General features: G+C 44.3%; 1 protein-coding gene across 2 annotated transcripts in view; it reads left to right on the top strand.

Moving 5' to 3' along the window:
- The first annotated feature begins 236 nt into the window (after positions 1–236).
- The window catches only part of LOC136581026 (olfactomedin-4-like), a 30358-nt gene continuing 15566 nt past the window's right edge, over positions 237–15028 (top strand). Inside the window, exons 1-3 of one of the 2 annotated variants that reach the window (XM_066582013.1) lie at positions 237–309; positions 5197–5399; positions 7074–7223. In XM_066582013.1, the coding sequence (XP_066438110.1) occupies positions 5343–5399; positions 7074–7223 (207 nt within the window). In that variant the 5' untranslated portion in view covers positions 237–309; positions 5197–5342. Of the gene's footprint in view, positions 310–5147; positions 5400–7073; positions 7224–15028 lie in introns of those variants that run through there. The other variant, XM_066582012.1, reaches the window with a different exon arrangement.

The raw sequence follows: 15028 nt of genomic DNA, 5'->3' as shown, positions 1-15028 counted from the left end.
TAATGCAGCCCTGATAATAACGCCATTGTTAGCACAACTTCCTGTAGTATAAATGTAATGACTGTATTAATTAGCTTAATGAACATTTATTACCTTTTTATGAAGTTGGCCCTCGTTAACTTCCCTAAGATTATGTCTGTTTGTCTTAATAATGAATGTCATGAATGTGACGTCTCCAGGATCTCAGACCTGGCTTGTTTTCCCTTTCTGTGCAGGAACCTTGTATTATGTAAATACCTGGAGGCGTCAGTATATTATACTCTATATGTATCATCTCATTGTTCGAATCGGGAAACGGAAAGACACAAGGTAAACATTTCATCGCTGCATCACAAAGTACAAGTATTTAGCAGTTTGGGCTTTCTACCAATTCTCTAAACCTGTTTTATCTAACTGAGCCCCGAAGAACCCCAACAAGTCATGTTATCAAGCTCTTCTCTTCAAGGTACCCCGACAGGTCAATGAGACAGTTATTGATTTCAATAAACTAATGACATCACATCTGCAGTATTAAAGTAGTCATCTCACTATGGGACGTCCACCATGAGCCAGACTGAAGAGTCACACGGTATCAGCAGCTCCCAGCCTGGTGGACGCCTCTCATCACTGTATAATATAATTAGCCACCATGCAATTCAGCAGTTCCTCTGCAGTGGCCAATGCTGGCAAAATGTATGGCTGACCAGTTTCTCAGTAAATCCACAAAATCAGTTATTTGGCGAGCCATGTATTTCCCCTTCAGCAGCATGGGAAATTTAGTATTACAGGGCAGCCGTAGTCATAAATAGTCTTGTGTCATCCAGAACCGGACTCCCTATCTTCACATCTGCCCTAATATATGCCTCATAGCTGTCCCAGATCAAAGGGGGACAGTCCCAGATTTTAGGCACTATCCCAGGATTGTGTTCCATGTCCTGGTATCTCCATTGGCCCGCCATCAGCGCAGTACAGCTGCACAACCAACCCTGCAGTGCCTCCACCTTCTCCCGCTATCCAATCACTGAGCCCAGATATCACTGGGCAAGGCTTATCACAAGAACGTATACCGGGAGTTGTCCCTCCAGCCATTCTTTAAAAGTTGGGAGATACATCTAGGAGGAAATATTGAAGGGTGTTACCATAATGAGACGACTACTCCAATGACCTTATTAGCTCTACATAGCCTCCAATCACGAAAATAGCGGGATTTCAATCTCATGAGTAATTTCTTCTAGTTCAAGCAAGTTCCCCATGCAGGATGTGGCAGGAGTTGGAAAAGTAGGAAGTCTGTAAGGTACAGATTAGAGAGAAGGTGGCATGATTTTGGCAAGTCTCTGTGAGGATGAAGGAATCCTCTGCCATAGCTGTCACAGGTGTGGCAGAAGTCTGCGATGTACTGCCTATGTTTTCAATGGGGCTGGCGCTGCTGCCACCGACCCCATTAAAAGCAATGAACGATATTGCAGCGTTCTCTCTGCGCTGCGAGGCACTTGATCTCGCGTCGCTAGAAAAAATATCACTAGTGGATAGGGTTAGGTTTAGGATTAGTTTTAGGGTTAGGATTATTCCACACTTGCAGCTGCAAAATCTGCTGTGCTGGTCGCTGGCTATGACAAGGATGCAGCAGGAGCAGCGGCAACAGGTCCGGCGTTTACTATTTGGGCGCCGGCTTACACCTGCCGGGGGACATGGAGACACAGATCGGTCCCACCCAAGTTGATGCCGCCAGAAGACAGCAGCTCACACAATGACACAAAGAGCGGGGCCAGCTGCAGCGGCGCAATGCACACAGGTAGATATGGCAGCGCTGATCTGTGGTCGCCGGGGAGCCTGACAGTGGGCAGCAGACAGCAGTGGAGCAAGGAGGGAAGAAGGTAGAGCGCCGGGGACAGTGACAGGTAACGGGAGAGGAGCCTGGCAGTGCCCGATATATTGCAGTGCTGATGGGAGGCGGTCTGAGTCACTAAGGGGCATGGACAGTGCCAGAGTAGAGAGGGGATAAGTCCAAGCAGCAGAAACAGAGACAGAAGTGGGAAGGTGAGATGAGCAGAGGGGGAAATGACCTGGGAGTCAGAAGCGGACATAGATGGAACACCGCCGCCATGGGCACACAGACATCAGCGCTAGGAACAACTCCACTATCAGCGGAGTGTACATGGCAGAATGCTGGGTACCAGCATTGAATGACAGCTGAGCGCTGCCTCTGATTGGTCACAGTGCTCAGCCAATCAAAGGCAGCGCTCAGCCATTCATTGAATTCAATGCTGCTTCAGAAGAGTACTAGGGAGCCAGGGAGAAGACATGCCGGAGCTGGACTGCGCTGGAGACGTGATGTATATATATTTTTTTTCAAGCAGTTTGGGCTTATTTTCAGGGAAGGCTTAAATTTTAAGTCCTTCCCTGAAAATCACTGTGGGGGTGGCCTGCATCCCATTGTTTTCAATGAGTCGGCACCTGCATTGGCCCCATTGAAAGCACAGGGAGAACATCATGATTCTCTGCCACAGCCGCGGGGAGTCCCATCATCACTGAACATTATGACAGTGCTCAATCAAAAAAAGGAAAAACCAGCAGCACAGCAATATTCACCCCCCACTCCTTCAGGGAGGGCCTGTAGGGGTGCACGCTCCAATGAATCCGTGACTCCTGGGATCCAAAATAAATATCAGCAAACCATAGGTGGTAGAAGCAGCGCACCAGAGATCCTGTTCTTTAAAATCTGTGTAGCATATGCTTGAGAAAGGCCCACAGGGGGCTGAAACGTCACATTGTTTTATGTTGAGACTTAAATAAAAGAAGCCCTTTCTTGTGCTACACAAATTTTAAAGAAAAGAATCTCTGGTGTGCTGCTTCTACCACCTGTGCTTCTCTATGGCAGTGCTGTCACAGTGATTGGTGATGAAGGGACTCCCCGTGGGGATTCTTTACGTGCAGCCTGGACCTTGCCGGTGCACACAAGATTCCTGCGCCTATAAATATCGGACATGTGAACACTGCTTAGGAAACCAATGGCTCTAATAGATGCACTTATTTTGCACACATAGGCGCGCGCAAAAAATGCTGGTCTGACTTTGCCCTAAAAGACGTGAACTGTACAACTGTTTCTGTGTTATTAGATTAGGTTTGTCTGGGGCTCCTCCTAGCGATGTGTTTTCTTGCGATCCTGCAGCGAGTGAAAATGCATGATTATATAACCAATGATTTTCAATGGTTTCATATTCATTTGTGATGTTTTTACCGAAGCCTCGCAGCGCTAAGAAAAATCTGTGATATTGTCCATTGTTTTCAATGGGGCCGGGGGCAGCAGCGCCAGCCCCATTGAAAACATAGCGAGTACATCGCGCTCCCATGATACAGCTGGCCTTTGCAGTCGACTCCTGGAGGCCAGGGATTGAAAAATCCCCCTCTCCAGAAAGCACTGCCTCTGATTGGCTGAGCGCTGTGACCAATTTAGAGGCAGCGCCCAGCCATCATTGAATGACAGCTGAGTGCTGCCTGTGATTGCTCACAGCGCTCAGCCAATCACAGGCAGCGCTGAATTTACTTTTTGTACAGCACACATATCCATGAAGATTTCCACCCCAAAATGGATACCCCGTTTGTCCCGTGTTCAGAAACATACCAATTGTGGCCCTAAAATTATGTCTGTATGCACAACAGGGTCCAAACTGAAGGGGGCAGCCGGGGGCTTTCAGAGCAGACATTTTGCTTGAAGGTGATTTAGGCCCCATTGGTCACTTGGAGAGCCCTTGAGGGGCCAAAACGGTGGCTTTAGGCCTCATGTCCACGGGCAAAAGAAGAATTAAAATCCGCAGTGGATTTTAACTCTTCTCCTGCCCACGGATCCGCACCCCATAGGGATGCATTGACCACCCGCGGGTAGATAAATACCCGCAGATGGTCAATAAAAGTGATTTTAAAAAAAATGGAGCATGAAAAAATCTGGACCATGCTCCATTTTCGTGCAGAGACCTAAAATAAGAATATACTCACCTGCTCCGGATCTTCCCTTCGCCGCAGCTTCATCTTCTCTCCGTCGCGGCCGGATCTTTTTTCTTCGGGCCGGCGCATGTGCGGGGCACGCAACCGACGTGCCCTGCGCATCCGCCGAGCCGAAGAAAGAAGATCCGGCCGCGACGGAGAGAAGATCCAGAGCGTGCGAGAGGCAAGTTAATTCTTATTTTTATGCCTCATGTCCGCGGGGCAGGAGGGAGCCGCTACGGATTCTACATGGAGAATCCAGAGCGGGCCTGATTTTCCCCGTGGACATGAGGCCTTATTCTCTGGTTACATGAACCCCTCTGCTGAGGATTCCCTGATTTCATCATCTTAGGGCAGGAATATTATTTTATTAAAAACCACATAGTGAAACTTATGGACACCTCCTATTGTATATCATCCCCTCTGAGGAATCCACACCAACAAGGTTACACTACAGCAAAAAATTAATACGAAGCTCACACAAAAACCAGAGGAGCTGACACCTATTAATGGGGGATATTGGTGAACTGAGTGGTTTAAGTGATAAAATCCACAAATATGTCCCAGGTTAGACCAGCTGGAGACTAATCAGTCATACACGACATTGGTTTATCCATGGTCCACCTCAACATTATATAAACCCCCTCCTGCTGACGAGCCACATTACCAAATTATAAACCAGTTTATAAGGGAATAAATAGACTTCCTGATGAACCGCGTAACTAGCGGGGAAACGCGTTGAAGGTATATAGAAGGTATATATGAGGTTGGATACGAAATACAGAAGATATATATGAAGTGAGACTCAAAGTACAGACTGTTGTTTGGTGAGACAATCAGCTATATCAGCAGCACCCATGGGGGAATAGTGGCAGTTATCTATGAAGGGTAACATCCACTATCCCCATTCATGAAGAATTGGTATGAGTGCTGGGAGGTTACCCGATCGCTTAATAACCAGGAACCAGTAGAACTTTCCCAGAAGTGGGATGTTGGGACATAATTGATCTTGCTCCACTAATATACATCAGGGTGGCCTACTGATTAGAGGTTTTTCTCCTCATGCACAGAATGGAGGAATACCATCCCCGCATCGTCCTGGAGGGCTCCACGTGTTTGTTTGGTGCGCCCTATGGGTTGTATTTTAATGAATTACAATAAAACTTACTTTTTCTTGCAGTCATCTGATTGTCATTATGCAGATTTCATGTGATATAGAATATTTCTTCATCACAGTCAACAGGCCAATCAAATCACAGGATTGTTTATTGGATGAAGCACAAGATGATGTGATACCAAGTGGGAGGGGTGGAGGATACACATTCACCTATATATATAGAGGGTTAGCACCAGCTGATGGTACAGATGACAAGGAGGACACCATGATCACCTTCTTCATTTTGCTCCTTGGCATCGGCCATAATCATGCCGCCAGTCTGGTAAGTCAGATGCCATTACTCTCTGTGTTGTCAAAGCTTACTATCTCTTATAAACTACTATAAAAGATCATTGAAAGGGGTTTCTGGGATAAAGCCATTTAAGTATTGTAATAGGTGCCGCCGTGTGAATACAAATACATTTACCTTATAAGCTACAAGGATTACAACGTTTGCTTTCTTGCCTTTACATTTTAGCAATAGGATGAAAACGTCTGACATCACTGGAACACGTCCGAAGTCTTTGGAAAGTTGTTCCCCTTTAATATAATCCCCCTCAGTCTACAGACTCTTAACGCCTTACATTTATTAGTTCTTTTAGGACTATGTACGTTTTTCACTTATACATATGCACTGAGGAGAGATATAGGTGTGTGTTCACACGGGGGATTTTAGGGTAAAATCTCTAATCCGCATTCCTGTTACTTCTTGTGGAGACCTAACTGGTGTAGGGAGTCTTTTAGGCAATGCTCCTAGGGAAAATTATGCAAACTAGTTCCCAAGTACATGGAAGAAAATGACCTCTCCAGCGCCACCTACAGGTAGCTACCCTGTGAATCAATATCTAACCCATTAGGGTGAATTCATATGTGGCAGATTTGTTGTAGAACATTCTGCGACTATCCATTCATCTGAATGCTGCATGAAGTAATCCACATGCTTGACTCTAAAGCAATACTATTTGGATGAATGTAACTGACTTCCAGTTGCAGAAGCTTCTGGAACACATTTGTGAATTCACCCTAACATAGTCTTAACCCTTTCCAATCCACTGTCTGACGTCTGAAGACATTGTAATTGAAGGCTGTACAGCTCGATGTTGGTAGACATCCAGCAGGGTATTCTTACTGTATATTACTGGCTGCTCAAGGGGCCTCTCCAGCATATCCCATACTGTAGTACTGGCTCTAGCCAGCAGATGGTGCCATTGTATAATGGCAGAAAGAGACAGCCCCCTAGGAAACCCTGAATCCAAAATTGGATTGCAAAGGGTTAAGATACAACTACAAGCATAAGAGAAGGGCAGCGTAGTGTTCACACCATATCCTCTTTATTCTGCGACATACAGAAAACACAATGTTTCGACCCGATGTGGGTCTTTGGCAAGCTTGACACGCCTGCTGCCCTTCTCTTATGCTTGTGGATGTTTTTCGGACTATATTGGTCCATAGGACCTTCTTTGGATTTGTAGACAAACAACTCGCTCAGATTGAGCTTACAAAGGCTGTGCTGCTGGAGACCTATCTTTTCTCTATTAAGATACAACTAGGGATAACAATGTAACCAGAGGCACCCATCTGTAGACAGCCCTGCTCCATATTTTTGCTCCTGATCAGTACAGAGTAGGGTTCTTGTAGGTTGGGTAAGATGTCTTTGAAGCAGCTCTTCGAGGGTTGTGTCTTTGATTTGGCCCCAATGCAAAATCCCAGGGCTCGCCACATGTCAATTATAGTACTGGTGTCTTCATGGCCATTAGGCCACCTCGGGCCCAGGTCCTGGATGTAACACAACCCCCGCATCCACCTACAGTCATGTACCTAAGTCTACATCTTTTTTGCTTGCTCATTCATAGAGTTTTAGTCTTTATCGCCTGCATGTTACATTCATTATAATATGTTAGGTGTTATATTGACTAAAGTAGATGTTTCTTACGTAAATATGGCTCTGTCTCCACAGGTTCACAACTCCACGGGGTCGCTGGACGAGCTGGGGGTCTGTCACTGCTCTGTTGTCCTCCCAGACTCCACCTTTCCTGCAGATCGTTTTGAGATGTTGCAGATATCCAACTATAACTTGACCTTCTCTGTTGAAACGCAAATCAGTAAGGTAAAGAAACAATGCTGAAATAAGACATAATACTGACCCCCGGACATTAGACAATGTGGCCTACTTGTACATCAGGGGGACTTTACTGTGTGCTCGAACCAATCGGCAGCCATGCTTTTATTTGTCCGTCTACATCAATAAGAAGTTTCACGTTTTTGTACCCCAAGCAGTAATAGTCTCTCCGTAGTACCTCACATATTGTAATGTTACATACGTCTGCCCCATTTATGCTCCCACACTATAATAATGCCAGTTGTTTGCCCACACATAGTAATAGTAGCCACAATAGTTCTCCCTTGAAAGTAATAATGTTTCCTTTGTGCCTTTTAGAAATAGTGGCTTACTTGTTCCCATGACATTAATTCCCCCCCAATGTTGATCCAGAGGAAGGCAAAAAAAAACTAACGAAGTAGAAGCCAAGTCTGTCAATCAGCATAATCCCCGGATCACCAACCCTTCTTAAGTAATTAGTGACTATAATAAGTAGTATTGTAACACTCAAGAAAGATGCCCAGGCCCCTCCTGAACTCTTTTTCGAATTCACCATCACCACGTCCTGAGGCAGAGAGTTCCACAGTCTAACTGCTCTTACAGTAAAGAACCCCCTTCTGTTTCCGTGCAGAAACCTGCTTTCCTCTAGATTTAGCGGATGCCCCCTTGTTACAGTCACAGTCCTGGGTGTAAACAGATCTCTGTACTGTCACCTGATATATTATACATAATTATTAGGTCGCCCCTCAGTCGTGTTTTTTTCTAAATTAAATAACCCCAACTTTGATCACCTCTCTGGCTATTGTAGTCCGCCCATTCCATTTATTACTGTAGTTGCCCCCTTTGTACCCGCTCAAGCTCTGACATGTCCTTGAGTACCGCTGCCCAAAACTGTGCCCAATACTCCATGTGTGGTCTGTCCGGTGACCTGTAGACAGTTTTGGGTCATCTGCACATATTGATATTTTGCTGTGCAATCCTTCTACCAGGTCATTAATAAATGTATAATATGAACAGGTCCCAGCACCCAGCCATTTGTCCAGTTTACTATTTTTAAGGTGGCTCTGCACTTGTTCCTGGGTTAGGCTGGTTTAGTGGAGAGTTTATATTATCATTCTGCATCTCATCTGACATTTTATTTTCCTTTTCACCCTCGATCATTTTTCCTGTATTATTTATGAAAAGGCCAACATTTTCACTATTCGGTCTTTTAACTATTCAGATAGTTGAAGAACAGTTTAGTTTTTCTCTCTTTGGCAGTAAGCCTCTCTGTCTCCACTTCGCTGCTTTTATCTGCTTTTTACATCATTTATTTTTTCCTTGTAGGTTTTTAGTGTTTCTTCGCTGCCTTCTTCTTTAGTAGTTTAAACGCTTCCTTTTTGCCGTTTGTTGCCCCTTTACATCTTTATTGCCCCACATTGGTTTCCTCCCATTACTAAGTCTTTTATTCCTGTATTGTATGGACCGCTCACAGGAAGTAATTAGGATGTTTTTACACATTTCCCATTTATTGTCTGTACTCTTATTTTTGAGCACATTGTCCCAGTCAATAAGGTTCAGGGCATCTCTGAGCTGATGGAACTTGGCCTCCCTAAAGTTAAGTATTTTCATATCTACCTGATAAAACAATAAATGGTTTATTATTATGTTATGGTTGTTATTTCCCAGGTGCCCACAAAGTGCACCCCTGTTATTCTGTCAGGTATGTTGGTTAGTATTAAGTCCAAATGGCCGTCCCTCTAGTTGGCTCCTGCACAGGTATGGGGAGGTAATTATCTTTAGTTATTGACAGAAACTTGTCACCTTTATGAGATCCACAAGTTTCGGCTCCCCTGTTTATGACCGAATAGTTAGTCCCCCATAATAATGACCTCATTGTGATTTGCCGCTTCATCTATTTGCTTCAGTAATAGATTTTCAGTGGCTTCTGTTATATTTGGTGGCCTATAGCAAACCCCTATAAGGATTTTATTATTGTTTTTCCCTCCATGTTTATCTCCCTCCCATATATCATCCTGTAAGGTGGGCTTTAAACAGGATTTTACATAAAGACATTTCCCTCCCCCTTTCAGTTTTTTACGATCCCTTCTGAAAAGACTGTAACTGTGTAAGTTCTCTGCCCAGTCACATCTTTCATCCAACCAGGTCTCCGTTATTCCTGCTATATCGTAGTTTTCCTCAGACATTATTTCTTCCACTTCAGCAACTTTATTGGTCAGACTTCCAGCATTAGTCACCATACATTTTAGAAGGGTTTGGTTATGTTTTATATTATGTGTATTCCTATTAAGTGTTCTGCCAGTTCAAACTGTACTAACCCCCTCCTACCGCTCCATCCCCATTTCCATCACTTAGTCCCAGGTAACTGTCTACATTATCTTCCTCTTATCTCTCCCTCCCAGCCATCTTCTTCCCCAGCACAGCTGCACCCTCCCCATTAAGATGCAGCCCGTCCCTGCGGTAAAACCTGTAGCCAACTGCAAAGTTGGCCCAGTTGTCCAGGAACCCAAACTTCTCCTTCCTACACCAACTCTTGAGCCACTTGTTTACCTCCCTAATCTCCCGCTGCCTTTCTGGTGTGTCACATGGGATGGCTAGTATTTCAGAAGATACTACTTTGGAGGTCCTTACCCTAAGCTTCCATTCTAAGTCCCTAAAATAGTTTTTAAGGACCTTCCACCCACCTAACTCTAACTTTACCATTGGTACCAATGTGTACCATAACCACTGTATCCTCACCAGCCCCTCCCAGTGATCTGTCAACCCGATCCGCAATGTGACAAACTCAACCGACAGGAAGACAACACACAGTTTGACGATCCCAGTCTTTTTAACAGTTTTTCCTGTCTGCCCACCTAATAATTGAGTCTCCCACTACCAGGACCTGTCTAGCCTGCCCTGCACTCCTATTCCCCTTTTTATTGGAGCAGACATCCCTATGGTGGTCAGAGGGCATGTTGTGCTACAGCAGTGTTAATCCTGTAATGGCATCCCCCTCATCTGATAACTTTGCAAACTTGTTGGGGTGTGCCAGTTGAGGACCTGCCTCCCTGGGTCTCCTCCCTCTACCCCTTCTAACTGTCACCCAGCTAGCTGCCTTCTCATGCTGCACTCCCATGCTACCATTCACTCCAACATCTGCCCCAGTGAGTGCCCGCTCAGTGAGAAGCAGACTCCTTGCCATGGTGCAAATGGATGCCAGTGTTGCAAGCTGTTCATTTAGATCCAAGATCTGGGCTTCCAAATGCACAACACGCTCACATTTAGTACAGCAGTATGCGCGCTCCAACAGCTGGTCAAGGACTGCATACATGGCACAAGATGTACACTGGATGGCATTGTCAATCATGGAGCTCATTCTAAATGCTGATGGTACAGAGAGATTAGATAAAAGTGATATATGCAAAAACTCTTATAGATAAGCAGTAAATGAATACAAGGGACTCTTCTAAAGTCTCTGAATCCAAAGTCATTAATCCGAAGTCACACACTTATTAAACAGCACACTTAAGAAGACAGTACACTTGGGTCTTCTTCACCTTCACACAGGTTTTTGTGCATGCCTCTGCACAACATATTTGCACTATGAACACGGTTGATTTGCGCACATTTCTGTGCAGTTTACTGCAGTTTTTTGTGCATGCAGGACATGTTCAGATGGGTGCGGGACACACCCATGCCCTAATTCATAATGTTATTACCCAAATGACGTCTAGATGTGTTCCCATGGTTTTGCACTGTATTCCACACATTCCCTTGCGTATTGTGCACTCTTTGCGAACCCCTAAAACACTTCTATGGGGTAATTTTGTATACAAATACGCACAAATTACAGCATGTTATATTATTTGCCCACAAAAAAAGAAATGTAAATGAACCCATTGGAATCAGTAGGTTCTACACCGTGCCTATTGTGCATGCAAATACACCGATGAGAAGGAGCCCTGAGAGTCCGTTTACATCAAGCAATGTACTGTTTGAAAGAGTGAACAATGTCGCTTGTCCGCTCGGCAGCCTGTTTATACAGGCAGATACATTGTTGCCTCGTTGAACCGAGAAGTCGTTCAGTCCTTCACATTTGCTGTAATAGAGAAAGACTGAACAAACTCTGTTTAAACTGAACAATTAGTGAACGATCCAACGATGGACCTTTAGCATACAGCCACGCTCACTTATCTTAGCACTTATCTGTAGGACTCCAGCTCTTCTCTGTTTGGAAAGGACACAGCAAGTTCCACAATTTATCACACCCCAATTGGGTAACTCCACCCCTAATTAATCACCTATGCAAAGCAATGGAGAGTGAAACTCACAAGCAGAATATGTGTGCATTTAAATGTAACAAGATATAACAATCGAACCCCCAATGCATCAACTCAGCACAATATATGTATCCTCTAGGGAAAGACAATGTAGCACAAGGCATAAACTAAAAGATCATAAACACAAATAAACAAATGCAAATAAAAGAGGGAAAGAGTCAGGCAGCAATTCCACTAATCCCAATCACACACTTAGTATAGAGCACACTTAGTATAGAGCACACTTAGTATAGAGCACACTTAGTATACAGCACACTTAGTATACAGCACACTTAGTATAGAGCACACTTAGTATGCAGCACACTTAGTATGCAGCACACTTAGTATACAGCACACTTACTCAGCTCGCACGCTCACTTATGTTTGCTTTACCAGCACTTACCTGTAATACTTCTGCTCCTCCTCTGTTTGGAAAGCCTCCTTATATACTAATAATGATCCCTTTGAGCGCACCAGAGAAAAAACATTATAGTCACCTAGTCGCCGATCAGCACAACGTCTCCTTTCCTTCATGCACCGTTGCCAGCCTGGCACAGCTGGTACATAGTGATGTCATTGCACCTCCTGCGCCAACACAGTGACAGTGCATGATGGAGATGCTGCGCTGATTGGAGATTAGCGAGTATAATGTTCATTTTGTTAATTACATTCCGGGACGTTCTGGTGACAGAGAATGATAATGCAGAGAGACTATGACTCCCTGTTCTACCATAGTTATCCTGCAGACACTGATACAGTTGTGAGCAACAATCACTGAGGGATTCAGCCTAGAGGTCCGTGTCATGTGCCCCAAATCTGCAGTGCTCATGTCACCCTTCATACGGCTCTCTACCTGTGTTACACATACTGTGCGGCTCTATATCTGTACTGCATGCACTATACTGCTCTATATCTGTACTACATGCACTATACTGCTCTATATCTGTACTACATGCACTATGCTGCTCTATATCTGTACTACATGCACTGTGCGGCTCTATATCTGTACTACATGCACTATGCTGCTCTATATCTGTACTACATGCACTATGCTGCTCTATATCTGTACTACATGCACTATGCTGCTCTATATCTGTACTACATGCACTATGCTGCTCTATATCTGTACTACATGCACTATACTGCTCCATATCTGTACTACATGCACTGTGCTGCTCTATATCTGTACTACATGCACTATGCTGCTCTATATCCGTACTACATGCACTATGCTGCTCTATATCCGTACTACATGCACTATGCTGCTCCATATCTGTACTACATGCACTGTGCTGCTCTATATCTGTACTACATGCACTATGCTGCTCTATATCTGTACTACATGCACTGTGCTGCTCTATATCTGTACTACATGCACTGTGCGGCTCTATATCTGTACTACATGCACTATGCTGCTCTATATCTGTACTACATGCACTATGCTGCTCCATATCTGTACTACATGCACTGTGCTGCTCTATATCCGTACTACATGCACTGTGCTGCTCTATATCCGTACTGCATGCACTGTGCTGCTCTATATCTGTACTACATGCACTGTGCTGCTCTATATCTGTACTACATGCACTATGCTGCTCCATATCCGTACTACATGCACTGTGCTGCTCTATATCCGTACTACATGCACTGTGCTGCTCCATATCTGTACTACATGCACTGTGCGGCTCTATATCTGTACTACATGCACTGTGCTGCTCTATATCTGTACTACATGCACTATGCTGCTCTATATCTGTACTACATGCACTATGCTGCTCTATATCTGTACTACATGCACTGTGCTGCTCTATATCTGTACTACATGCACTGTGCTGCTCCATATCTGTACTACATGCACTATGCTGCTCTATATCTGTACTACATTCACTGTGCTGCTCCATATCTGTACTACATGCACTATGCTGCTCTATATCTGTACTACATGCACTATGCTGCTCTATATCGGTACTACATGCACTATGCTGCTCTATATCCGTACTACATGCACTATGCTGCTCTATATCCGTACTACATGCACTATGCTGCTCTATATCTGTACTACATGCACTATGCTGCTCTATATCTGTACTACATGCACTATGCTGCTCTATATCTGTACTACATGCACTATGCTGCTCTATATCTGTACTACATGCACTGTGCTGCTCTATATCTGTACTACATGCACTGTGCTGCTCTATATCTGTACTACATGCACTGTGCTGCTCTATATCTGTACTACATGCACTGTGTGGCTCTATATCTGTACTACATGCACTATGCTGCTCTATATCTGTACTACATGCACTATGCTGCTCTATATCTGTACTACATGCACTATGCTGCTCTATATCTGTACTACATGCACTGTGCTGCTCTATATCTGTACTACATGCACTATACTGCTCCATATCTGTACTACATGCACTGTGCTGCTCTATATCTGTACTACATGCACTATGCTGCTCTATATCCGTACTACATGCACTATGCTGCTCTATATCCGTACTACATGCACTATGCTGCTCCATATCTGTACTACATGCACTGTGCTGCTCTATATCTGTACTACATGCACTGTGCTGCTCCATATCTGTACTACATGCACTATGCTGCTCTATATCCGTACTACATGCACTGTGCTGCTCTATATCTGTACTACATGCACTATGCTGCTCTATATCTGTACTACATGCACTGTGCGGCTCTATATCTGTACTACATGCACTATGCTGCTCTATATCTGTACTACATGCACTATGCTGCTCTATATCTGTACTACATGCACTATGCTGCTCTATATCTGTACTACATGCACTATGCTGCTCTATATCCGTACTACATGCACTATGCTGCTCCATATCTGTACTACATGCACTGTGCTGCTCTATATCTGTACTACATGCACTATGCTGCTCTATATCTGTACTACATGCACTGTGCTGCTCTATATCTGTACTACATGCACTGTGCGGCTCTATATCTGTACTACATGCACTATGCTGCTCTATATCTGTACTACATGCACTATGCTGCTCCATATCTGTACTACATGCACTGTGCTGCTCTATATCCGTACTACATGCACTGTGCTGCTCTATATCCGTACTGCATGCACTATGCTGCTCTATATCCGTACTACATGCACTGTGCTGCTCCATATCTGTACTACATGCACTGTGCGGCTCTATATCTGTACTACATGCACTGTGCTGCTCTATATCTGTACTACATGCACTATGCTGCTCTATATCTGTACTACATGCACTATGCTGCTCTATATCTGTACTACATGCACTGTGCTGCTCTATATCTGTACTACATGCACTGTGCTGCTCCATATCTGTACTACATGCACTATGCTGCTCTATATCTGTACTACATTCACTGTGCTGCTCCATATCTGTACTACATGCACTATGCTGCTCTATATCTGTACTACATGCACTATGCTGCTCTATATCGGTACTACATGCACTATGCTGCTCTATATCCGTACTACATGCACTATGC

This window comes from Eleutherodactylus coqui, chromosome 10 (assembly GCF_035609145.1).
Source record: "Eleutherodactylus coqui strain aEleCoq1 chromosome 10, aEleCoq1.hap1, whole genome shotgun sequence".
Taxonomy (NCBI): domain Eukaryota; kingdom Metazoa; phylum Chordata; class Amphibia; order Anura; family Eleutherodactylidae; genus Eleutherodactylus; species Eleutherodactylus coqui.
This window is presented reverse-complemented; position numbering and strand designations above follow the sequence as displayed.